General features: G+C 44.1%; 1 protein-coding gene across 9 annotated transcripts in view; it reads right to left on the bottom strand.

Annotated features, from left to right (window-relative positions):
- Positions 1-27,325, bottom strand: part of LOC126997910 (probable G-protein coupled receptor Mth-like 3) — a 101,952-nt gene that overhangs the window by 68,906 nt on the left and 5,721 nt on the right. For all 9 annotated transcript variants that reach the window (XR_007752463.1, XR_007752466.1, XR_007752465.1 and 6 more), the window contains exons 2-3: positions 3,986-5,222; positions 2,407-2,590 (exon numbers count right to left, since the gene is read on the bottom strand). Coding sequence is in view for 4 of the 9 variants with exons in the window: in XM_050859122.1 (XP_050715079.1) it covers positions 2,407-2,590; positions 3,986-5,209 (1,408 nt within the window). In the remaining 5 variants the exon portion in view is untranslated. The remainder of the gene's footprint in view (positions 1-2,406; positions 2,591-3,985; positions 5,223-27,325) is intronic.

Raw genomic sequence — 27,325 nt, 5'->3', positions numbered from 1 at the left:
TCATTCTGAAGAATCTTAATAACAGGCATGAAGGATTCAGAGGGGAGATGAGTAGGAGGAATATGCCCAGAATCGTCAAGAGTGGAGTTGCTACAGAAAGTTTAAGCGAAGAGTTCAGCCTTAGAGATAACTGAGACGATTGTGCTTCCGTCAGGGTTAAGGAGAGGAGGGAAAGAAGAAGTGAAGTTGGAATAGATATTTTTGGCTAGGTGTCAGAAGTCTCTGAAAGAATTAGAAAAAAAGAAAGGTTTTGACATTTGCTATGGATGAAAGAGCTGTTGGTAAGTCGAAGAGTAGATTTGGCTCGATTCTGGGCGGGTATGTAAAGATCATGGTTAGCAGGAGTTCAAAGGCTCTGGTACCTTTTCTGAGCTGCGTCTCTATCTTTGACAGCACGAGAACAAGCGTGATTAAACCAAGGCTTTTTAGAATGAGGATTAGATAAAGTAATTGGAATGTATGCCTCCATTCCAGAGACAATGCGCTGGGTACACTCAGAGGGGTCTCTCTCCTGGAAGCAGTAATCATTCCACGGGAAATCGGAAAAGTACATCCTCAGGTTGTCCCACCGAGTTGAAGCAAAATGCCAGAAGCATCGCCTCTTCTGTGGGTCCAGAGGATATACAGGAGCGATAGGACAGGATACAGAAATAAGGTTGTGATCGGAGGAGCCCAACGGAGAGAACAATTTGACAGAGTAAGAGAAGGGTTAGAGGTAAGGAAGAGGTTTAGTATGTTGGGCCTGTCTCCAAGACGGTCGGGAATACGTGTAGGGTGCTGGTCCAACTGCTCTAGATCGTTGAGGAGAGCAAAGTTGTAGGCTTGTTCACCGGGCTGGACAGTGAAAGAGGATGAAAGCAAAAGCTGGTGGTGAACATTGAAATCTCCTAGATGGAGATTTCAGCGAAGGGAGAGCGGGTCAAGATGTGCTCCACTTTAGAGTTCAAATAGTCAAAGAATTTTGCATATTTAGTAGAGTTAGGTGAGAGATAAACAACACAGATGTAATTAGTAATAGAATGACGATGAAGTCTTAGCCATATGGTGGAAAATTCAGAATAGTCAAGGTAGTGGGCACTAGAGCAAGTGTTGTCGTTGCGTACATAGACGCAACATCCAGCTCTGGAATGAAATTTAGGATAGAGATAGTAGGAGGGAACAGAGTAGAGATATCTGTCTGTAGCCTCAGAAACCTGCGTTTCTGTGAGAAAGAGAAGGTGAGATTTAGAGGAGGAGAGGTGGTGTTCCACAAAATGAAAATTGGAACGAAGACCGCGAACGTTTCAGAAACTGATAAGAAAGAGGTTTGAGGAGTTATCAAGACACCTCCGAAGTCGGGAGCCAGAAGGGGAGTCCTCCCTGGAGGAGGATATGAGGATATGGGAAGGGTCTTTGGAGGGCTTCAGCACTCTCCTCACTTCCCATTTATACCTCACCGGGAGTGGCGTACGCCCGTTTCGGTAGGTGTCTTCCTACCTACTCCACACGAATATATATATATATATATATATATATATATATATATATATATATATATATATATATATATATATATATATATATATATCTATCAAGAAACTGTCTTTAACCGCTCACGCTCAGGGCAGTCGGAAAGAACTTTAATCAATCCCAGACGACACAACAGGTGCATGGTTGGTATGCGCCTTGATTTATATTCAGAAAGTACGGGTTTAACGATTGATTGCACAAGTGGTTTGTTGAGATGTTTTTCTGTCGGTTAAAGACAGTTTCTTGATATATATACCACGGCGTTGTGTCGTCTGGGATTGATCAAAGTTCTTTCCGACTGCCCCGAGCGTGAGAGGGACTTCTTCACCTTTCATTCCTCGTAAGAGGGTGGGGGCGTCAGGTTGGCTGCTTAAATGCAACCTCTGGCGTGAAGTCTTTTAGCTCATCAGGTGGCATGGTTGGTATGCGCCTTGATTTCTATTCAGAAAGTACGGGTTCGATTCCTGGCACAAGTGGTTTGTTGAGATATATATATATATATATATATATATATATATATATATATATATATATATATATATATGAGAGGTTTTTCAGTGGTAAATGTTGTGGCGGATTATCGTCTATTTCCGTATTTTCCATGAGCTTTTAACAGTTTTCTGTAGGCGAGTCAAATGACTGTTTCCTTGACAACCATCTCAGCTGTTTGGCGACACCAATGGGTACATGGAAAATCTGACTTAGGGACGCAAAACTAACAGTCCATGACTTTTTTTTGTCTGTTGTCGTACGTGCTGACCATCTGGTTGAACGCTAGAAAAATGTGAATGTTTTACCTTTAAATTTGCGTTTCGGTTATATATAATTCTATCTTATCATAAAATAAGAAATCACAATATGCGTGTGAGCACCTAACCACAGAAAGTATACACTCACCCTTAGCATAGCACTCAGCCTCGAGGATGTATCTAGCGTCGATCATGAGGCCGATGTAGGCTGTGAGCATCGCGGCCACCAGTGAGATGAGGCAGCGGCCGTACATTTGGTCCCTGAGCTCAGCCACACCCAGGTACACCCCCAGCGTCACCACCAGGAACACACATGACACCCCCATCAAGACCTGAAAGATTGGAATGGTTGATTGATTGATTTTATCACCTAAAAAAATGGAGGAATGGAGGTGCCTGCCATCTCAACCCTCCAAGCAAAGCATAAAGGTATAGGGACCGTACAAAGATATATGATAAATTGAATTAAATGCAAGAAGAAAAGCAAAATAAGCAAGAAACGATGATAAAGTGCAATACAACAAATGCAGTGGATGGAAATTTATTGTGAATGCATAGTCAGGAAGGGGCCTCCTCCAGTTCCAATCTTGGTTACAGTCGGTTCACCCAAGTCTGAAGTGAGCATTATCGTGCCCTGGCAACCTGCTGTCACACGGCGTGTCCGATTTCGTGGATACTGTATGCTACCCTACGCATAATAAGCAGTCGTCAGTGTCAATAATATGCAGACAGCAATAATAAATACCGTCAGTTATAGTCGATTATAAGTTAAAAAAAATATTAGTAATGTCGCAAATAGCTGTTTTGTTAATGTACAAGATCGCTGATTATAATTTTTAAACAGCCTTGGTGCTGTCCACCACTGAGAAAATTAGCAGGCTTCATATTAATAAAACAGCTATTTTTTTCTTTTTTTACGTCTACGCCTATAGCGATTGAGGGGACTGGATGATGTTCAGGCCCCAGCCAGTCATGGCGCAGGCAAGTGTTTATAGTGGCGCCTTCTTCTCTTGGCTCATGCTGCCCCCCGGAACTCGTTCTTGATTCACTTGGACGGTTTCCTCTAGAGTCCGGGCTGATGGGTGGTCTTCAGGACAGCATGTGGGTAGCTTTAACCCACTCGGCGGTGACAGGAAAATCCGAGGTGGTAGTGTGAGGATTCGAACTCGCGTCGTCCATCATGTGGTAAATGTGGGCCCAGTACGCTACCACCCAGCCACCGCCTAACCTCAGCCACCGCGACATTACTAATATTTTCTTACTTAAAATCGACTATAATTGACAGCATTTGTTATTGCTGCCTGCATATTATTGACACTTACCACTGTTTACTATGCGTAGGCTAGCATAGCACGAATTCGGACACACCGTGTGACAGCAGGTTACCAGCGCACGATAAGGCTCACTTCAGACTTGGGTGAACCGACTATAATGGCATACTTATGATACTCTTTGCCGAGTGTATGAAAAAAAATTGAAGGCAATCGACTTCCGCATGAGGAAACCTAAAGACCACGCCCGCATGAGGAAGACATGACGATGACTCAAGCCTATACTTTTTCTTTACTTTAAGCACTTAGTGTGTTTGGTATGCTGCAATGGAATACGTCAGGGAAGAGAGAGAGAGAGAGAGAGAGAGAGAGAGAGAGAGAGAGAGAGAGAGAGAGAGAGAGAGAGAGAGAGAGAGAGAGAGAGAGAGAGAGAGAGAGAGAGAGATTGCTTCTTACCTTTATCAGCTTATCACGCCAGAGACATTCAGTATTGGCTGGCAAGGAACAAATGAGAGCTATGTTGTCTATGTTCTCTTCTGCGTCAAGGAGGTTATCAACGCAATACTGTGAGGGAGGCACGGCGGGAATGTCAGCGGCCAGCTGCAGGAAGCCGTTGGGCAGGAGGTGCATGGGCTCTTGATGCGGTAAGCTTGGACAACCAGGCTCACCGGTCACAATCTTCCACTCTTTGTTGATCGTCTGATTTGGTATCTGGGACGGGCGCCATTTCTCCTCCTCGGAGAAGGCATCCACACACACCCTATGGTATAGCAGCGCATTCTCTGGGCAACACTTACGGACACACGCAGCAGCCCCGCACTGCTTCTCGTGGTACTTTGAGTAGTCCTTGAAGCAAATTTGCGCTACGAACTCCAACTCACCGGCCTCTCCTTCCTGCATCGCTACGCAGTACTTGGTGGCATAGGTCAGGGATGCTGTCCACACCGGAGGGCTCCAGTTTAGTGTAGCCGTTGGATGAGTGTCTCGTAACTGCCCCCCGTCCTCTCGCAAATGGACATAGTGGTGGTATTCATGCTCTTCACACGTTTGAGGTATCATATCACCATCCAAGCTGTTCCAGTCCATCTCATGCTCGCCTATCAGGATCGGTGGTGCCTTGAGGGTCTTCTTGGAGTAGCATGATCCATCCCGCCCCAGAAGGTGGTCCATCGGGCAGCAGCGTGGTACAGCCGGGGGTCGTAGGCAGACATGAGCATCAAAGGACATGATGCCGTTTTTCCAAAGGTGCAGGACACAGAAACTCTCCGCTGGTAGAGCAGTGTTAGTATTCAGCCGCAGCAGCCGACCGTCGGGCAGTAGAAGGATGTCACCGGAGAGAGTACTGCGGTAAAGACCCTTGGAACAGTGTATATCTTGAACTGTCACATTTTCAAACAAGCTTGTGTTATAGCCCTTTGCATACCTCTGCACGTCAATTACATGTTTTTGGGGTCCATCGAAGGTGTGATTATAAATGGGGAGAGCTGTGGGGATGTTGTCGAGGCACTTGGTACCATCCCACGCCTGGAACTTGTCGCAAAAACACTTTCGTAGCCTCAAGGTGCTGATGATATCGAAGGCGCTGACATGGTTTTCAAACAAAGATAATATGAGTACGACCACCACGAGCCGCCATCTCCTCCACATCTCAACACGGCGAGGGGCAAGAGAAGTTGACATCTCTTCTCTCCTCCTGAAAAAAAAGTGATATTATTAGTAAGAACATTAATAATAATAATAATAATAATAATAATAATAATAATAATAATAATAATAATAATAATCATAATAATAATAACTAACAATAATAATAATAATAATAATAATAATAATAATGATAATAACAATAATAAAAATAATAATAATAATAATAATAATAATAATAATAATAATAATAATAATAATAATAATAAATAGTAATAATAATAATAATAATAATAATAATAATAATAATAATAAATAGTAATAATAATATTTATAATGATAATAATAATAATAATAAAATTAATAACATATAATTACTACTACCACTACAACTACTACTTCTGCTGCTACTACTACTACTACTACTACTACTACTACTACTACCAATAATAATAATAATAATAATAATAATAATAATAATAATAATAATAATAATAATAATAATAATAATAATAATAATAATAATATTATTATTATTATTATTATTATTATTATTACTATGAATAGTAATAATAATAGTAATAATAATAATAATAATAATAATAATAATAATAATAATAATAATAATAATAATAATAATGATGATGATGATGATGATGATGTGGTTTTACATAAGACGGCATTAAATAAGTTTAAGCTGGGTGGTGGAATATTCAGGCGAAATAACTACAGTGAGCGGAGGAATGTCTGCCTTCATTGATGTCCAAGTTCAAGGAGCGTGTAGGAGTACACCATCAGTGCTTCAGTAAGAGTCCTGCTCCTACTGAGAGAAAGAGCTAGGTGGACAGGGAGCCAGAAGTTAATGCCCTCAGGTGGGACCTCATTTTTGGCAACGACATAAAGAGGGGTCTTGATAGCTGTTCCAGCATTCTCTCCATTAACTGCTACAACATTCGCGGTCTTCGCTCCTCTTTCCATTCTGTTCAACACCTTCATTGATCCAAACCTCACCTCTTACTAACCGAAACAGGTTTCTTGACAGTATTCTCTACTCTGTTCCCTCCTATTATCTCTACCCTAAATTTCAGTTCAAATTTAGACGCTACGTCTATGTAACCAGCGATATCACTTGTTCTTCTGCCCACGACCTTGATTCTCCAAAGTTTTCTCCCATTTGGCTAAAAATGAAATTTTATTGTATTACTAGATATGCTGTCTATTTCTCACATAAGTGTACCAACTATGTAAAATTCTTTGAATATTTGAATTCCAAGATGGAACAAGTCTCTTGACTTGCGCTTCCTTTGATGAATTATTTATCTTGGGTGATTTCAGTGTTAACCCCCACCTCTGGCTTTCATCCTCTTTCATTGACCAGCTTGGTTAACAGCGTACCCATTTGCTCTAGAGCAGCTGGTGCAGTACTGTGTAGGTAAGCTACTCGAAAGCATAATTAGAGACAAAATTGTGAGTTACCTTGAAAGCCACTCATTAATTGGGGATTCACAACATGGCTTCCGTAACGAAAGATCCTGCCTGTCAAACCTATTGACCTTTTATAACGACCTCTTCTCAGTTTATGACGTAACTAAATCACTGGACGTAGTCTATCTTGATTTCCAGAAAGCGTATGATAAAGTCCCATATCATTAATTACTTAATAAATTAAAGCAACTAGGCATTGATGGTCAAGTACACCAATGGATCGCGAATTGGTTGAGCAACAGACAACAAAGAGTGGTGATCGTCGGCGGATTTAACTCAGAGTGGGTGCCGGTCACTCGTTGCGTGCCTCAGGACTCGGTTCTAGGCCCAGCGCTCTTCATTATTTACATCAACGATGTGGATGTTGGAATCAATAATCGTATTAGTAAATTTGCAGACGACACAAAGATTGGTAACTCGGTTCTCACTGACGAAGACAGACAAAGCCTCCAAGAGAATTTGCATAAAATTTCTGCTTGGTCTGATAGATGGGAGATGTCCTTTAATGTAGCAAGTGCCAGATCCTTCAAGTTCGATTATGAAATGCGCGGCGTTAAACTCAAAAGCGTTCAGTACGTCAAAGACCTGGGTGTCAAAATTGCGTCATACCTCAAATTCTCACAGCAATGCATCGATGCAGCAAATAAAGCGAACAGAATGTTGGGCTTCATTAAAGAAAAAAAACTTTTATTCAGAAATAAAGATGTCATACTTCCGCTCTACAATAGTTTAGTGAGGCCCCAATTGGAATATGAGGTAAATTTTTGGTCTCCCCACAATGCAAAGGAGATTGCTAAGTTAGAAGGTGCTCAACGTCGGGCAACAAAAATGATCCCTTCCTTGCGCAACAAACCTTACGACGAAAGGCTTTCCGCCCTTAACATGTTCTCGCTTGAGAAACGTCTCCTCCGGGAAAAAAACTGATCGAATGTTTTAAAATACTTGATGGATTCACGAATGTAGACAGATCAAAATTGTTTATGACTGATGACACTTTGTGAATGAGGAATAATGGAACAAAACTTAAATGTAGACAAGGAAATTTAGACTGCACCAAATTTTTCTTCACCAACGTTGTAGTGCAAGAATGGAATAAATTCCCACCTTCAGTGGTCCAGTGTAACAGTGTAACTCGACCGTCACTTCCTTCAACTTAATATTAACTAGAGTTGAAATGCAAAGGTTTGGAGCCATCTGATTAATGTAGAATCACTTAGGTTTCAGGACAGACCACCTAGTCTGGACTATGGGGTCTGTGTGGTCTAATTTTCTATGTAAATCTATGTAAATATCTCTCTCTCTCTCTCATTATATGCATGAATTTATCCATCTTTATTCTTCCCTCCTATGCATTACTATTGTTTATGCGCATTTGTTCTGCTGCAGAAAAAGGCGTGCAAACAAGGACACAATTATCTTCTTAACTAACGGTGCCGCCGCCAACACCAATAACAATACCACCACAAAGAACGACAGCTACGTTAACGGCCACATCGGTAACGTAAGCCAGCTACTGCAACTGCTACAACTACTACTGATGCTACTACTACTGATGCTACTACTACTGCTACTGCTACCACTACTACTGCTGCTACTACTACTGTTACTACTACTGCTACTACTATTACTACTACTACTACTACTACTGGTACTTCTTCTACTGATAACGATACTACTACTACTACTACTACTACTACTACTACTACTACTACTACTACTACTACTACTACTATTTTTTTTTAATACGGTCTCCATCCATTAGAGTTACGTTGTGAGAGGTATCTTTCCTCATAGTCTTAATTTCACAAAGCAACTCATTGGCCACAGCCCGCCAATGACTGTGGCCGACAACCATCTTTATTTAGTATTACAAACATTATTAAGCGTATTGTTCTTAAGCTAACAGAGCTTGTGGTTGATACGACTATCAACCACCGTCTCCTCAAAGTCCAGGTCGGCAATGTGGGTGGTTTTGCATGGGTGCTGGTGACCTGGTTCCTCTCAGGCAGACCAAGGCTGATCTCAGGAGGGAGAAGGACAGCCTGCATCTCATCCAGGCAACCACAGTGCCTCTCGGCTGCTGTTTCTTATCCGCCAGTGTTTCGGCGAGTCTTGCGTAAAAACTCTGCGCCCTTGGTTCCATCCCTCCCGACGTCGTGAATACTAACGGGGTGAAGGAGCCCTGGTCCACATTCTTTATTCTTTCTTCATACGCTCTGTTTTTCTCTTGTTCGTTTCTTGAGAGAGCTGCATCGAGGGTCAGGTCTCTGTGGCAATGGGCCATGGGATCAAAGATCCTTATGTCAAAATACGCCCTTTGTAAACGAGTCCAAAACCCTCTGGCGTTAACATTCACTCGTGCTTCGTTCGAATCATTAGCGGTGCGTCTGGCGAGGTGTTCGCCTTGCTGAGGGCTCCACGGTCACGTCGTGACAGACTTCTTTCAGCATCTGAGCTGTCACGTCTCTCACTTTGTCATGTCTCATGCAGACGAAGCCTCCTGTCTTGCATGTCATGGCATGGTTTTGGTTGAAAGGTGAGCCACAGTTACACATGTTCGGGAGCCCATCCACTGGCCAGCCATACCTCAGGGCAATGGCATCTGTGAATTCTTTTTTAAGTTGAAGCCATTTGCCCTGATGTAGGTAGTGTGGTTAGCAAGTTCTAAGCGCCCATCTCCTGTGCTATATCTGTCCTCCTCCTTGTGTCTTCCGGGAGTTCTCTCATTAGATCACTTTGAGTGTCTCTCTGTTTTCCTTCTCGGTTCTTGGAGATTTAATTCCTTAGTGACATAATTTCTTGAGGGTTGTCTTCTCCCCTTTCGTTTTGGTCGATAATGTGTCCGGTCAAGGAGGCTAAGATTTGGAGTGAGTTCTCGAATTCAGACTCTGCCAGATTTTGCGGGTTTGTGATGCCGAGCCCACCCATTCTTGGCGGCAACTCCAGCAACCTTCGCTCCTGGTCGCTGGGGCATCTATCATTTGCTATCGCAGGTGTGAAGGTGTTTCTGATTGCACCTTTCAGAGGTTTTAGTAACAGAGCAACGTCAAGAACTGTCCTCATGAGGTAGTTCCCCTTCTGCATGACACCGTACGTAAATGCTGCGTAGGCTGCCTGCGGTTCTGTTTTGGCGATCTCGCTCAGCCTCTGCAGACCGGACATCCAGCGCTTTACAGCTGTTTTCACATATTCAATTATGTATTCAGCTCTTTCAGTGAGTGCTCTGCTTCGAGGTGTCTTACACCAGTCACTGACAGCTTCACGTTACTGCCCTGCAAGACGGTTTTGGCCCGATCGTATGCCTCTGGTTTTACAATCACCACAGACTTAGTGGCACTGGGACGGTATCCTATTTTAAGGCCGTGTATATTGACGAGGTCCCACCATTTCCTGAGGTCTGCAGACTTTCCTACCCCGGTGAGGTCATCCGCATACGCCACCTGTTTGACGTTGGTGTTATCATGGCGGATGATGTCCTGCAGCTTCATAATTCCCGGGGTAAACATTGCCATGGCCACTACGTCGCCCTCTGAGGACTGTATGGCCTCCGGGTCTCCAAGTCGTTGGTCATTATGACTGCTGATGAACGGTCTGGCAGGTTCCTTGTACGTATTTTCAATATATTAGGCAAAGATAGGGCACTTGAATTTGATTTTGTGCAGTGCTGTTTTCCTGTTGATGATGTTGAACGCATTAGCAGCGTCCACCATCAGCACCGCCTCGCATTCTGGGTATTCGAACATTTTCCTGACGGCGTGAATGGCAGCTTCACACCCAGCCTGCTGACCCGTACACACTTGGAGGTTTCCCACCGCCTTCCTCACGTCGTCCTTCATCACTTTCGTGACAGCCTTGCCTATGATCCTCCTGAGCACGTTCCTTATCCCGATGGGACGACAGCCTGGTTTTTTATCCAGCGGGATGAGCCGGCAGGCCGTCAAAGGCTTGAGGTATTGGCAATTCTCTGACGCTAATTTTCTTGCTAGGACGGCTATTGCGTCGCGAAGATCCACAGATGGATTACCAATGATGTTCTTACTGAGGAGGTGTTTCCACCCCTTGGCATCTAAGCCTGATGGTCCAGCCGCTCCCTGTTGGTGGTAGCGAGTGTTCTAAGTGCTAATCGGTTCACGGATAGAGAAAGTCATATCCGCCAGGGTTACTTTATTGGACAAAAATACAAGTCATTGAGACAAACACAACACAAAGAAAAGGTGTTTGTGTGGGTATGCGTTTGTGTGAATGTTGTTTGCGTAGGTTAACATTTAAGTGTTGGTGTATGTGTATAACAATGTGTAACGGTGGACAACAAAAGGACAATGACGGACAGTCAAAGGTAAACGAGTACAAGAAAGATAAACATTGAAGACACGACGCGGACAAAGACAAGTACCGACGATGAACATGAAAACACAGAATTTTAAAGCCTTTCTCTGCAGTGTCCCATTTTCTTATGTGTCACTGAGGGGAAGGAACACGCGATTTGAGCGGTGACTGCTACAGATATTCCCCCCCAGTGACTTCATAGAAGGAACGATATCTTCCTGGTGCGGACTGGTGCAGACGGTGTTGTTTCGGCGACGGAGAGATGGGGCGCCTGGTCTGGGGCCAGCAGGTACGCCGGCTTGACCCTGTCTATGGAGACCGCGTCCTGAGAACCATGTTTGTCGATCGTGACAGTCTTTCTGGTCCGTCTCAGTACGCGGTAGGGTCCTTGGTAGGGCTGCTGCAGGGGCCGCCGAACGGCATCCACGCGCACGAAGACGTGGGTGCAGGTGTCGAGGTCCTGGTTGACGAAGGTCTTCTTCGGGGAAGAGCGAGGCTGCACCGGCTGGAGGCTCCTCATGGCACCTTTAAGGCGGGCGGCGAAGTCCTGGACGCCGCAGGGGGCGGTGTCAGGTGTGGGCGCCAGAAGTTCGCCTGGGAGCCGGAGGTTGGTGCCGTACATTAGCTCAGCCGAGGAGTGGTGCAGGTCTTCCTTCAGGGAAGACCTGATGCCGAGGAGGACCAAAGGAAGAGCCAGGGACCAGTTGTCGCGTTGGGTGGAGGCCATGAGGGAGGATTTCAGCTGCCGATGGAAGCGCTCGACCATGCCGTTAGCCTGCGGGTGATAGCTTGACGTTCTGTAGCGGCGGATGCCGAGGAGGGTCATAACTTTGCTCCACACGTTAGCCTCGAACTGGCCGCCGCGGTCTGAGGTGAGGCTGAGAGGGACGCCGAACCTGTAGACCCAAGTAGCGATGAAGGCGTGGGCGACGGCGTCCGTAGTGATGTCAACGATGGGGGCGGCCTCGGGCCAGCGTGTGAAACGATCCACGCAGGTGAGGATGTAGCGGTGGCCTGCGGAGGGTGACAGGCGACCAACAAGGTCGATGTGGACATGGTCGAACCTCTCCGTGACGGGCGTGATGGTGCCGGGTGGAGAGTGTGTGTGTCGCGTCACCTTGGAGGCTTGGCAGTCAGTGCAGGTTTTGGTCCATAGTCTGACGTCTTTGTTAATTCCCTCCCAAATGAAGCGGGACGTCATCAGGCGCTGCGAGGCTCGAATGCCAGGATGAGAGAGGTCGTGAAGCTGACGGAAGGCCTGGTAGCGGTGTCGCTGTGGCAGGTAGGGACGGATGGTGGCCGTGGAGACGTCAGCGTAGAGAGTGACCTTGGTGCCTGGGAGTGTGATTTTCTTCACTTTAAGCGCCGGGTTGTTCAGAAGCTTCTCCAGCTCTGCGTCGCCGGACTGATCGGCGGCTATGGCGGCGTAATCAAGTGAAGAGGACGTCACAGCGGTAATGTTGCGGGAGAGGGCGTCAGCTGGAGCGTTGTCCGCACCTTTGATGTACCGGATGTCAGTGGTGAACTGTGAGATGTAGTCCATGTGGCGGAGTTGACGTGGGGTATGAGTTTTTGTTCCTCAGGAAGGTTGTAGTGAGGGTCGTAAGCGCTGTACTTGGCTTCAGACTTGGAGAGCTTACGGGAGAAGAAGGCGATCGGCTTCCAGGCGTTGTCGACGAACTGTTGTAGGACAGCACCAGTCCCAGTGTTGGAGGCGTCTGTTGCTATGGATATCTCCGCGTCATGGGTAGGGAAGGACAGCATGACTGTGTCGCTGAGAGCCTTCTTAGCAGCGAGAAAGGCGGCGTCAGCGTCCGGAGTCCAGGCGAGAGTGACAGACTGGCCACGCTTGCAGGGCTTCACCATGGCGTAGAGGGGCTGGAGCATGAGAGAGCAGTGTGGGACGAAGCGGTTGTAAAAGTTAACCATACCCAGGAATTCCTTGAGTTGGCGCTGGGTGGACGGCTTCGGGAACTGCCTGATGGCTTCAGTCCTTGAGTTGAGTGGAGCGATGCCCTCTGGAGTAAGTGTGGCCAAGGAAGGTGAGGGAAGTAACACCGAGCTCAGACTTGTCCACGTTGATCTGTACTCCGTAGTCTTGCAAGCGGGTGAGGACTTAGTGAAGGTGCTGTTTGTGAGAGGCTTCATCCGGGCTAGCGATGAGTAGATCGTCTATGTAGGCGAAGCAGAAGGGTAAGCCGCGGAAAACCTCGTCGATGAAGCGTTGAAAGGTCTGGGCCGCATTCATGAGTCCAAACGGCATCCTGACGTATTCAAAGAGACCGAAGGGCGTGATGACGGCAGTCTTCGGTATGTCGTCAGGATGGACTGGAATCTGGTGAAAGGCCTTGACGAGGTCCACACGTGAAAAGATGGTGGAACCAGCAAGTTGAGACGAGAATACCTGGATGCTTGGCACCGGGTATCTGTCCATCTTAGTGCGCGAGTTAAGGGCTCGGTAGTCTCCACAGGGACGTATGTCGCCGTTCTTCTTGGGGACGACGTGGAGGGCTGATGACCAGTTGCTGCTACTGGGCCGTATAATACCTTGACGCAACAGAGACTCGAACTCGGCCTTGGCTTGACGGTAGCGTTCAGGAGCTAAGCGACGGGCCTTGGCGTGTACTGGAGGTCCTGTAGTCTCTATGTGATGCGTAACGTGGTGCTTGACGGGCAGGCTGGCTGAATAGGGCTGTGTCAGCGTGGGAAAGGACTTGAGCAGGGCGGCGAACTGGTGGTCCTTGTGAACGACGGCAAGTTGCGAGCTGTCACCTGGTGCTGGTTGAGCATTGGAGAAGATGGAAGTGAGCGGGTCAACCAACCTCCGTCCTTTGACGTCGACTAAGAGGTTGAAGTGCCTTAGGAAGTCAGCTCCGAGGATTGCCAGCGAGACGTTCCCGACGTAGAAGGTCCATTCGAAGCAACGTCGTAGGTAAAGGTCCACTTGCATGGTGTGTCGCGAGTAGACAGGTATTTTGGTACCGTTGGCGGCGTACAGGTGCAGGAGTGGAGGTGGAGTTCGCTGACTGGCGGTTGCTGGGATAATACTGACATCAGCGCCGGTGTCAATCAGGAACTTTGTGTTGGAACGGCAATCATGAAGATGGAGCAGCGCCTAGGGTTGATGACGAGCGCTATGCTGCACTAGTGCTCGTCCTTGGAGTTTGACGCCTTGTAAGTGCACGGGGTGGTACACCTCGTAGCTTTCTCGCCGAAGTTGTTGTGGTACCAGCAGAGTCCTGGGCTTCTCGAACGGGAGCGGCGCCGACGTCGGTGAGGAGTTGGGGAGCGAGAGCGGCGGCGATCGAGCCGCTCCTCAAGAGAGGTGACTTTCGTCGCGAGCAGGGAGACTTGCTTGACGAGTTCGTCAAATTGAGTGGTCCTTTCGGAGGCGACGGAAGACACTTAGGAAGTTAGCGGTCCAGGTAGAGTTGCCATGAATTCGTCTGCTAACTTGGCAATGGCGTCGGGCTTCAGGTCGTCCTTAATGGTGAAAAGGCTGCGCTGGACAGCAGGGGGCAGACGTTGGTAAAACAGCTGTTTGAACAAGTCTGCGTCGAAAGACTGGTACTTTTCGCCGAGCAGCTGCTTCATGCGGCGTAGGAGGCCCGTCGGTTTCTCATTACCCAACTCCTCTTTGGAGAGAAGTTCACGGAGGCGGGTGGCGACAGAAGACTGAAGGCGTTGGAGTAGGGCAGTCTTCAGGTCTTCATAGGCATGATCAGAGTTGTAGGCTGAGGCGATGACGTCAGAGACTTGTGGAAGGACGTCGGCGGGCAGGAGGCTAACAGCGTGAGTGTACTGAGTAAGGCTGTTAGTAATTTTGGCAGTCTTGAATCTGCACTCCAAAATCGAGAACCATATGGACGGGTCCTGTGAGCAGAGGAAGAGTTGTCGTCGTCAGACATGATGAAGTTGAACGGTGTTGGCAAGGGCGCTGGCGTACAACGGGCCAGGAGCCACGGCAGTCCGTGAGAGTAGAACGAACTGCGTGTAGTGTAGGCACTGGCGCGTGCTAGGGACCTCAGTGGCCCGGGGAGTTAACCAGTGTCCAAGAAAGCACTGTAAAACAACACTGTACACTTAGTGGGTAACACTGTGACACTAACTGTTGCTGGGGACTTGCTGCACTGAACTGTTGATGGACACACTGCACTGTACACAGATCCACAAGTGTAGGATAATCCAAGAGAGCGGTGGTAGATCCAGGAGGCGGTGGTTAATCCAGGGGGCAGCTAGTAATCCCAGTGGGGTGTCACACTGTGTCTGTGTGTACACTGAGTCTGTGTGGTGTGTGGTGGCGTATATACTGAGTCTGTATGGCGTGTACACTGAGTCTGTGTGTGGCGTGTACACTGAGTGTGTGTCACTGTGTGTCTCAGTAATGTGTCGCACTGTGTTTGAGTGTTCACTGAGTCTGTGTAGTGTCACACGGTGTGCGTGTCTCAGTCGCCGTACCAGCGGTAAGGCAGGGAGGAGGTTTTGGAGCACCAGGGGGCACTAAGGAAGCCTGGAGGAGGCGCTGAAGGTGCCTAGAGAAGGCGCACAGAGGGTGCCTGGAAGAGGCGCACAGAGGGTGCCTGGAGGAGGCACAGAGAGTGCCTGGAAGAAGGCGCAGGGAGCGCCTGGGGAAGGGGCACAGAGGGTGCCTGGGGAAGGGCGGAGGAGAAACCCTGTAGGTGGCAACTACGCCCACGGCGTAATATTTCTCCCGACCCGTGGCTCAATCCCACGAACCCCAAGCGGAGGTGAGATTTATTGCCCCAGGAGAGGGTAGGACGAATGAATCAGATACTTCTGACTCAGGTCCACCCTCTGGGAGAGAGTGCCCTTGAGCGGCACTGGTTTTAAGCCACCTAGAACCTTAGCAACACTGCAGGGTCACCAATTGTTGGTTGTAGCGAGTGTTCTAAGTGCTAATCGGTTCACGGATAGAAAAAGTCATATCCGCCAGGGTTACTTTATTGGACAAAAATACAACAAGTCATTGAGACAAACACAACACAAAGAAAAGGTGTTTGTGTGGGTATGCGTTTGTGTGAATGTTGTTTGCGTAGGTTAACATTTAAGTGTTGGTGTATGTGTATAACAATGTGTAACGGTGGACAACAAAAGGACATAGACGGACAGTCAAAGGTAAACGAGTACAAGAAAGATAAACATTGAAGACACGACGCGGACAGAGACAAGTACTGACGATGAACATGAAAACACAGAATTTTAAAGTCTTTCTCTGCAGTGTCCCATTTTCTTATGTGTCACTGAGGGGAAGGAACACGCGATTCGAGCGGTAACTGCTACATCCCTGAGTGTGAAGGGCTTGCCTCCAGATCACGTCGCCGATGATATAGTCAAAGACAACTCGATGCGAGGGGGTGTAGTCCCCAGAGAACTTCATTTCTGGGTGTGCATGTCTAGCATCTGGATGCTTGTCCTTAAGGATCTGGTGTGTCTCTTCCGTCATGGGAAGGACCCCCGCTGCCTCATCTTCTGGTGCCAGTGACCTAGTTGCCATGGCCACTTTGCCTTGTCTCATCTTGTCAGCAAAGTCTCTAGCCCTGTCGTTACTATCATTCTTGTGAATGTTAGGTCTGCGTAATCTTTCCTGCAGTGTTTTAGCCTCGTCAAGTAGCTTCCGGACGTCCCCTTTCCTCCACAGCTCCATTCTTCTTTGTACTGTCTTCACGTCCTCAGATTGTTTCGACTTTTTGTGAGTTCGTTGGCATATGAAGTGCGATAGTATGGCCAGAATCTTTAAAGCGTAGGGAGCGATTTGCATGGAGTTGTTATACGCTCTAATGAGGGAGGTTTTCTCCTCTATCAAGGTTTTGGTGGCATTACATCTCGGGGCCTCAAATATGTTACCGGGAGAAAACGTTACCACATGATTGTAAGCGTCTCGCACCCACTCCTCTGTCTCCTCGATTGTCCACCTCTGCCAGAAGCGGTCACCCTGCCCTTGTCTCTCGTCACCTGCACCCCGCTCCACCAGATCATCTTCAGCGCCTTCATTGGCCTGCCCACCCAGCACCACTTGTGGTTGCTCACCATTTTCCACATCCTGCCGTTGAGGGTTTGGGTTTCGATAGTCTCCACCTCTCTTATAGTTCGCACAGGGTTGGCCTCGTCTTACGCACGAGCAATGAGCACAGTTTTGATTTCTAGACGAACAGACGCAACACTGAGGGGGCTCCATTTCGGTGCCATTATGAGAGTGTATCTTAGTTGCTATTTATGGTGGTGAATAGAGCGATAGTAGTAGACCCCACTTTGACTCTTGTCTCCCCCCATATACGTACACACAGACATACGCTTACAAATGCCTACTTTGCCTTTACGATAATACTAGAATGGTTGTTTCTGTTTCCACTACCATTGCTCCTCGCCACCTATTTACAATCTTACTAATATACCTGATTCTACACATAAGCTGAGTAGTAGTAGTAGTAGTGATAACATTACCAGCTGTTCCCTGAGTCGGACACTGTGTTTTATGGCTCCTGAGCGTGGCCCACAGGCGGGGGTGGGAAGTTACTGGGCAGCGGGGCGGGGTGCATATTTACCATTTGCCTATTCAAAAGTCTACCCCGCTCTCCCAGGCCCGAGGCTCCTCCCCCCACGCGTGACGTCATGAACCTCGCCAATCACAGCGCTACTACACAGTCTCTCTCTCTCTCTCTCTCTCTCTCTCTCTCTCTCTCTCTCTCTGTCTCTCTCTGTCTCTCTCTCTCTCTCTCTCTCTCTCTCTCTCTCTCTCTCTCTCTCTCTGTCTCTCTGTCTCTCTCTCTCTCTCTCTCTCTCTCTCTCTCTCTCTCTCTCTCTCTCTCTCTCTCTCTCTCTCTCTCTCTCTCTGTCTGTCTGTCTGTCTGTCTGTCTGTCTGTCTGTCTGTCTGTCTGTCTGTCTCTCTCTCTCTCTCTCTCTCTCTCTCTCTCTCTCTCTCTCTCTCTCTCTCTCTCTCTCTCTCTCTCTCTCTCTCTCAAATAAAAACATATTGGCAAACCATATATTACCCCTGATATAAAACGACTAATCAAACAACGAAACAAATTACAAAAATTATACGCAAAATGGCCATTAACTTACGAATCTACTTTTAAATCTTTTAGAAATAAAGTAACATCAATCATTAAAGCAGCTAAAGAAAACTACCACAAAGCAAAGCTTACAGACAGTGCCGGGAACACCAAAGAAACTTGGAAAATAATTAATAATCTTCTTGGCCATAACAAACCAAAGCTACCATCGTCCTTCCTTTTTGACAATGAAACTATTACGGATGACTATAATGTGGCAAAATTGTTTAATAATTATTTCAGCAATATTGGCAATTCCTTAGCAACTAACATCAGAAATTCTCAAACCTCTTACAATACTTATCTCCCTGAATCTGTTCCTTTCTCTTTTTACCTACAACCTGCCACAGTAACTGAAATAAAGTCAATCATCAATAATATGAAAGTATCATCTCCTGGACATAACGGAATTCACATTAAGATATTAAAAAGTTGTTGCGATATCACATCTCCATTTTTAGCATTTATTATTTTCCAGATCACCTGAAAATTGCTCGCATTGTTCCCGTTTTCAAAAAAGGTGACGGCTCTTTACCAGAAAATTATAGACCTATTTCAATATTGCCAAGTTTCAGTAAGATCTTTGAAAAAGTAATGGTTGAGAGATTAATGAATTACCTAACAAAGCACTCCATCCTCATTCCATCCCAGTATGGTTTCCGTCCCAACTATTCTACTGACTTAGCTATTCAACATCTTTGCCAGAACATATATAATGCCTTGGATAAGAAAATGTTTCAAGTAACGGTCTTCTGTGATTTCAGTAAAGCATTTGACACCATTTCCCATTCTATATTAATAAGTAAATTATCTACATACGGTATTCGTGGTAATGCTTATAACTGGTTCAAGAGTTACCTCACAAACAGAAAGCAATATACAGTTTACAATAATATGTCCTCCCCGTACAGCTTCGCTGCATGTGGTGTGCCTCAGGGCTCCATTCTCGGCCCAGTATTATTTTTAATATACATTAATGACATCGTTCGCTGTACCAACAAGCTAAAATTTTTGCTCTATGCCGATGACACCACTATTTTTCTCTAAGGAATGAATCAGGAAAATGTTTCACACACATTAAATAATGAATTAAATAAAGTTTACAATTGGATCACCAGCAACAGATTAACTTTAAATACCAACAAGATTCACCTCATGATATCTAGTCCTTTAATGACTCCGCCAATACGTACAACAGTTAAAATCAACAATCTTGAAATTAATGAAGTTCATGAATTTAAATTTTTGGGAATTCTCATCGATAGTAAATTAAAATGGAAAGAACATCTGAATCTTATAAGATCGAAGGTATCGGTACTAACAGGCATAGTATATAGAATAAGAGACTTTAAACGCAAATTGTATTCGGCAAATTTATCTAACATTAATATATCCACACTTTTTGTTTTGCTGTGCTATATGGGGAGGAGCATATAAGACCTACATTGACAGCCTCTTTACCAATCAAAAAAAAAAAAAAAGAAAAAAAAACCCTGCTACGAATAATGTCTTTTAAAAAACGCTATGAACACACCAATCATATTTTCAGAGATTTAAAACTTCTTAAAGTTCCAGACATAATATATTTACAGAGCTGCTTGTTTGTATACAAATCTTTAAATTCCTGTGATATTGAGCCTGGCTACACTATAATCACCAACACCACCACTAGAAGACAATGTATGTTACGTGTACCGCTATGTAGAACAACTCACGCCCAGCAAAGTGTCATGTCAAGAGGAGCCAACATTTGGAATTATTTATCTGAAGAGTTTTTAAATTGTAATAATATAAATGTATTTAAATGTAAACTAACAAAAGCATTGTTTGATAAGTATCAATAATTCTCAAAATATTTCGAAATGTTATATTTTTTCGATATTTTTCTGTGAATTACTTGGATTTCTTTTGTCCTAACAGTATGACAAAACTATACTGTGTCCAGTGTAAATAATAGTATATGTAGTGAATAGGTATGCCTATGTATACTTGTATGTATTTTAACTATAATTTGTGTTGTATTCAGTCATGAAATTCTATACATTTTCGGGTGGCCTAACATAGTCCCTTGCTATGTTTATTATATGTAGATAATTTTCAGGTCCTATTTAAAGCTTCGGCTTACATGGACCGAGCCTATCAACAATGTTTATATTGTATGCAATTTCTCAAACCTTATGGCCAATAAAGATATCAATATCAATATCAATCTCTCTCTCTCTCTCTCTCTCTCTCTCTCTCTCTCTCTCTCTCTCTCTCTCTCTCTCTCTCTCTCTCTCTCTCTCTCTCTCTCTCTCTCTTAAGAGTGTCCTTAAAGCTCTCCATTAACTTAAAACAAATAAAAGTCCCGGACCCGACAAAGTATATCCTATACTGCTTAAAGAAACAAAGAGCGAAATACTCTCCTCCCTCACAACCGTATTCAATATGTCCTTGCGACAAGGCATCGTCCCTTCGGATTGGAAAAAGGCTAACGTGACACCGATTTTTAAGAAAAAAGACAAAAAAATACCAGGTAACTACCGACCCATTAGTCTAACTTCAATTGTAGGTAAGCTACTCGAGAGCATAATTAGAGACAAAATTGTGAGTTACCTCGAAAGCCACTCATTAATTGGGGATTCACAACATGGCTTCCGTAACAAAAGATCCTGCCTATCAAACCTATTGACCTTCTATAACGACCTCTTCTCAGTTTATGGCGTAACCAAATAATTGGACGTAGTCTATCTTGATTTCCGGAAAGCGTTTGATAAAGTCCCACATCATAAATTTCTTTATAAATTAAAGCAAATAAGTATTGACGGTCAAGTAAACCAATGGATTGCGAATTGGTTGAGCAACAGACAACAAAGAGTGGTGATTGACGGATTTAACTCAGAGTGGGCACCGGTCACCAGTGGAGTCCCTCACCGCTCGATTCTTGGCCCAGTGCTCTTCATTATTTACATCAACGATGTGGATGTTGGACTCAATAATCGCATTAGTAAATTTGCAGACAACACAAAGATTGGTAACTCGGTTCTCACTGTCGAAGACAGGCACAGCCTCCAAGAGGATTTGCACAAAATTTCAGCTTGGTCGGATAGATGGGAGATGCCCTTTAACGTAGACAAGTGCCAAGTCTTGCAAGTTGGAACAAGAAATAAGAAGTTCGATTACGAAATGCGCGGTGTTAAACTCACAAGCGTTCAATGTATTAAGGACCTGGGGCTCAAAATTGCTTCAAATCTCAAATTCTCACATCAATGCATCGATGCAACAAATAAAGCGAACAGAATGTTGGGCTTCATTAAAAGAAACTTTTTTATTCAAGAATAAAGATGTAATACTTCCCCTCTACAATAGTTTAGTCAGACCCCACTTGGAATATGCGGTACAGTTTTGGTCTCCCCACCATGCAAAGGACATTACTAAATTAGAAGGTGTTCAGCGTCGAGCAACAAAAATGATCCCTTCCTTGCGCAACAAATCTTACGAAGAAAGGCTTTCCACCGTTAACATGTTCTCTCTTGAGAAACGTCGCCTGCGAGGAAAACTGATCGAAAGTTTTAAAATACTTAATGGTTTCACGAATGTAGACAGAACAAAATTGTTTATGATCGATGACACTTTGCGAACGAGGAACAATGGCATAAAACTCAAATGTAGACAAGTAAATTCAGACTGCACGAAATTTTTCTTCACCAACGTTGTAGTGCGAGAATAGAATAAGCTCCCACCGTCAGTGGTCCAGTGTAACACGATTGACTCCTTTAAAAACAAGCTCGACCGTCACTTCCTTGAACTTAATATTAACTAGAGTAGAAAAGCAACATTTTGGAGCCATCTGATTAATGTAGAATCACTTAGGCTTAAGGACAGAGCACCTAGTCTGGACCATGGGGTCTGTGTGGTCTGATTTTCTATGTGATTCTCTGTCTGTCTGTCTCTCTCATGTCTCTCTCTCTCTCTCTCTCTCTCTCTCTCTCTCTCTCTCTCTCTCTCTCTCTCTCTCTCTCTCTCTCTCTCTCTCTTTGTCTGTCTGTCTCTCTCTGTCTGTCTCTGTCTGTCTGTCTTTCTGTCTCTCTGTCTTTCTGTCTCTCTCTGTCTGCGTCTATCTACCTGTCTGTCTGTCTGTCTGTCTCTCTCTCTCTCTCTCTCTCTCTCTCTCTCTCTCTCTCTCTCTCTCTCTCTCTCTCTCTCTCTCTCTCTCTCTCTCTCTCTCTCTCTCTCTCTCTCTCTCTTCACATGGTGGAATGAAAGTTAAATTCATATAATGCAGAGCAAACTGAGACCTTTATTTATATGACTGAGTTATCTATTCTATTGTGTTGTTATAAGGAATATGAATTTACTTATTTATAAAGGGTATATTATATATCTCTTCACATGTTGAATTGTGGATTTTCCCATCATTATCCCCCCCCCCCCCCCAATATTTTTTTGTATATATGGATTTTTTTTTTATTGTAATTGTTTAATTTCATTCACCAAACATAAATTTTGATATTCATTTATAAGAAAAAGTTTTTTCTTACCAATTTCTCCTGCAACCTACTTGACCGGGGAAGTCATTGACGCCACTTAAAGTTAATGAGTGCCGCCGCATACTCAGCATCATAGGGAAAAAGTTATTCCTTTTACAGGGAATAACAGCAGGTGGCATTGGTATATAAACAGCAAACTGTCTAATAAAGCCAGAATTGAGGTGATTCATTTTGCCAGTTTTTACCACTGTTGCAGAATAAACATTAATTAAGCTGTATATGTCTTTCAGAAACTGCTTTGAATTTCCTAATTATTCTTAATCAGGAGTGTTTTAGGGGCCACTTTGACTGTGGGATCACGGCCTCCTGAGCCACGCCAGCGGTAAATGTTAGTGGAAGCTGTTAGTTTTGTTGACAACAGGGAAGAAAGTAGATCGTGTTGAGCTGATCGGACTTCTGCAGGAGGGCGTGTGTACACTTCACGGCTTGGAAGCAGTGTTAGGTTAAAGGTATTGTTCTGGAATGTTTGGGACCTTCAGAGCCCCGTCAATGTTTGTTTTCATGTCTTCTCCAAGGAGCCTTCGTTTGAAATACATGAAAGCTCATGCAACCTGATAACATACATGTACAATAAATGTGCTATATAGAAAATTTATTTAACTAGTGTAACCATCAAAAACATGTGTAATTCCGTGAATATATAATATATATATATATATATATATATATATATATATATATATATATATATATATATATATATATATATATATATATATATATATATATATATATATATATATATATATATACTGCGTATCATAACCCTCCCTTTGACGGCTGTAGTTGGCGAGGTTCATGACGTCAATCATGACGTCACGCGTGGGGGAGGAGCCTCGGGCCTGGGAGAGCGGGGTAGACTTTTGAATAGGCAAATGGTAAATACGCGGGCGGGGTTGGCTTGGACACTGGAAGTGAGAGGATGTGCGTACTACTACTACTACTACTACTACTACTACTACTACTACTACTACAATAACTACACTACTACTACTACTACTACTACTACTACTACTACTACTACTATTGCTACTAGTGCTACAAGTGCTACTACTACTACTACTACTACTACTACTACTACTACTACTACTACTACTACTATACTTAACACAAATTGCATTCTTTTTACTACGCTTCACAAAATGGGTCGGTCACTCGGTCCTCTGACACGTATAAAAACAGGGGAATCAAGAAAGGATGTGAATGGACGAGATAAGAGACACACGAGTACCCACAACAACACCTGAGCCACCTGTACATCCTTAAACCTGCTTCACACTTACGCGACTTTTGGCTACGATATCCCCGAAGTCGCCGACTGTTGAGTTCGGCGAGATTGGGGCGATTTTTAACCGTTTGTTTTGCCAGTACGAGATTGGCACGCAGGCTTTGGGTACGTCGTACGAAGCTTGTACGAAGGCCAACCAAAGCCGTCCATCAGCATCCGATGGCACCACGAGATGTTACGCAAGCACCACGATATTTCCCCCGAACTAACCGACACCGTCACGTACCTACTATGTTTACTACCGAACCCAAGCCGAACGCAAGACGAGGGCGCCACGAAGTTCGTGCCGGGTTTGTAGATCGATTTTTTGCTGTCGAGACAAACACCTCAAGTGGGTACAACGTATACCGCCCAACATCCATGCGCACCCGCGCATCAGCTCCGGAGGCCCCCCACCTGTCCGCCCCGTATTTAAAGGAGTGACGTGCGTCTCCTGGGAGGCGCCCTGGGACAGGTCCTCTAGCAAACCGTCCAGGCTCTGGAAAAGAACATCCTCCTGGTCCAGGGTGGGAGGTATACGATGTCTGGCAAATCCTAGCTCCAACTCGATGACTATGTTGTTCTTCGCGTTCTTGGGCTTGACCATGGTGAAGGGAAGGGTACCGTAGGGGAGGGCAGCAGGGCAGGGCAGAAAGGCAAGGCAGTGGCACCATTGGGGAGGCAGTGGCTGAATCGACAGAGTGACGGCGCCGCGTTCAGAAGGACGCGAGTTCTATCCCCGCCCGGTGCCACCAAGCTGGGATTTTTCAGCCGCCGCCGAGTGGCTTAAAACTACCCACATGCTGTCCAGAAGACCACCTATCAACCCAGACTCTAGATTCTAGGATCAAAGATGAGCTCTGGGAGGGCGGTATGAGCCAATGCAAGATGGCGCCACTATAAACACTTGCCTGCGCCAGAACGGGCTTGGCCGACCATCAGGCCCCACCGGGAAGAAGCCTTGGGCCGACCATCAGGCCCCACCGGGAAGAAGCCTTGGGCCGACCATCAGGCCCCACCGGGAAGAAGCCTACCGGCGCAATAGGCCGCGACGTAAAAAAAAAAAAAAAAAAAAAAAAAAAAAAAACACGTGGGACGTGGAAAGGAGCGGAGTGGAGGTGTTGACGGCTTGTGAGGCGGTGATGCTAGTGTCCAAGGATTATATACTATAAGGATAGCTTATTAAGCATTTGTTTTACCCACAATACACCGCGTATACAATCTGGTTCACTCTCTCCATATAAAATGTGTTAGAAAACCATTACTTATCTTGTCACTTATTCATAGTCAGATTTTGCGCTTTTTTGATTGCTTAGGATATGTAATTAAATTAGGATGCTGTTGAGTTAGCAAATAGTATACAGTAATATAAATATTTGAGAAATATGTAAAAAAAAGTACTAAGAAATATTGCTGTCTACCATATATCGATGCTTACGTTTCTCAAGTTTCATTAACATTTATTTTCTACAACTTTATAGGGGTAACTAATCCTAATCTTGGCTCACTATTGGTCCATGATTATAGAGCCTGAGTACGGGGTCGTGGAAGCTAGGTACAACTCTCGTACATTGTCGTGGTATTCTCGTACTATATATGTAACGGTTTTTCTCGGGTTATTGTTGTCTCTTTGTCGTGCTAATGCACTGCGTACCTTGTACGAACGTCAACGGAAGGCGTTGTAAAGCGACCAATGGTGCCATGTTCCTCCCCGACTTTTCGGCCGGCCACGACATGTTCCGAGAAATTAAGAGCTCCCTTAATTTTTCGGGGCCGCCGGAGAGAGTGCCGCGAGACACACCGATGCCCGCGACATGCCCCTAAGGTGTTCCGATTTTTTTTACCGACGCCCAGTGTGAAGCAGCCTTTAGTCACACCTCAAGGACGCCGAAACTTAGGATCCAGTTAACTTAAGACTTTTGCTTCCAGTTAACTTCGTCGGGTGTTATTAGTATATGCATGTAGTTGTAGTAGTAGTAGTAGTAGTAGTAGTAATAGTAGTAGTAGAAGTAGTAGAAGCAGGAATAGTAGTAGTAGTAGTAGTAGTAGTAGTAGTAGTAGTAGTAGTAGTAGTAGTAGTAGTGGAGGTAGTAGTAGTAGTAGTAGTAGTAGTAGTAGTAGTAGTAGTAGTAGTAACAGTAGTAGTAGTAGTAGTAGTAGTAGTAGTAGTAGTAGATGGTTGTCAGCCACAGTCACTGGCGGGGTGGAGCCATTGAATTGCTTTGTGAAAGACTATGAGGAAAGATACCTCTCACAACGCAACTCTAATGGATGGAGGCCCGTATTAGTAAAAATACGAAAAAGTATAAGTAGTAGTAGTAGCAGTAGTAGTAGTAGCAGTAGTAGTAGTAGTAGTAGTAGTAGCAGTAGTAGTAGTAGCAGTAGTAGTAGTAGTAGTAGTAGTAGTAGTAGTAGTAGTAGTAGTAGTAGTAGTAGTAGTAGTAGTAGTAGTAGTAGTAGCAGTAGTAGTACTAGTAGTAGTAGTAGTAGTAGTAGTAGTAGTAGAAGTAGTAGTAGTAGTAGTAGTAGTAGTAGTAGTAGTAACAATAGTAGTAGTAGTAGCAGAAGTGGAAGTAGTAGTAGTAATGGTAGTAGTAGTAATAGTGGTAGTAAATGAAGATAATAGGAATAATAATAATAATAATAATAATAATAATAATAATAATAATAATAATAATAATAATAATAATAATAATAATAACAATAACAATAACAATAATAATAATAATAATAATAATAACAATAATAATAATAATAATAATAATAATAATAATAATAATAATAATAATAATAATAATAATAATAACAAGAATAATAATAAAAATAATAAAAAAATAATAAAGATAACAAATATTATTAATCACGAAATAATAATTAAAATATAAATAATAATAATGATAATAATTAAAATAATAATAATAATAATAATAATAATAATAATAATAATAATAATAATAATAATAATAATAATAATGTTAATAATAATAATAATAATAACAATAATGATAATAATAATAATAATAATAATAATAATAATAATAATAATAATAATAATAGTAATAATTATAATAATATTTAAAAAAAAAAAGAAGCAGAAGAAGAAGAAGAAGAAGAAAAACAAAGAGAGGAAGTATTCGAATGCTCAGGTACCTTTTATGAACTGCCTCTCTATAATTGTCTGGTAGCACGAGAACAGGGTAATTAAACCATGTAGCATAAGGAGTAGAGAAAGTGCTTGGAATGTGTTGCACCATTCAAGAGATAATCACGTCCTTTTAAAACGCTCGAAAAATCAGAGAAGCACATCCTCATGTTATCCCCAACAAACTGAAACATAATGCCAGAAACAACTCCTCCTAGGTGGGTCCACAAGTTTTACAGGAGCGAAAGGTCTGCATGTGTAAATAAGGTTGTGATGGGAGGAGACTAACATAAACTATAGTTTAATAGAATAAGATGAAACATTTGAGA

Source organism: Eriocheir sinensis, chromosome 13 (assembly GCF_024679095.1).
Source record: "Eriocheir sinensis breed Jianghai 21 chromosome 13, ASM2467909v1, whole genome shotgun sequence".
Taxonomy (NCBI): domain Eukaryota; kingdom Metazoa; phylum Arthropoda; class Malacostraca; order Decapoda; family Varunidae; genus Eriocheir; species Eriocheir sinensis.
This window is presented reverse-complemented; position numbering and strand designations above follow the sequence as displayed.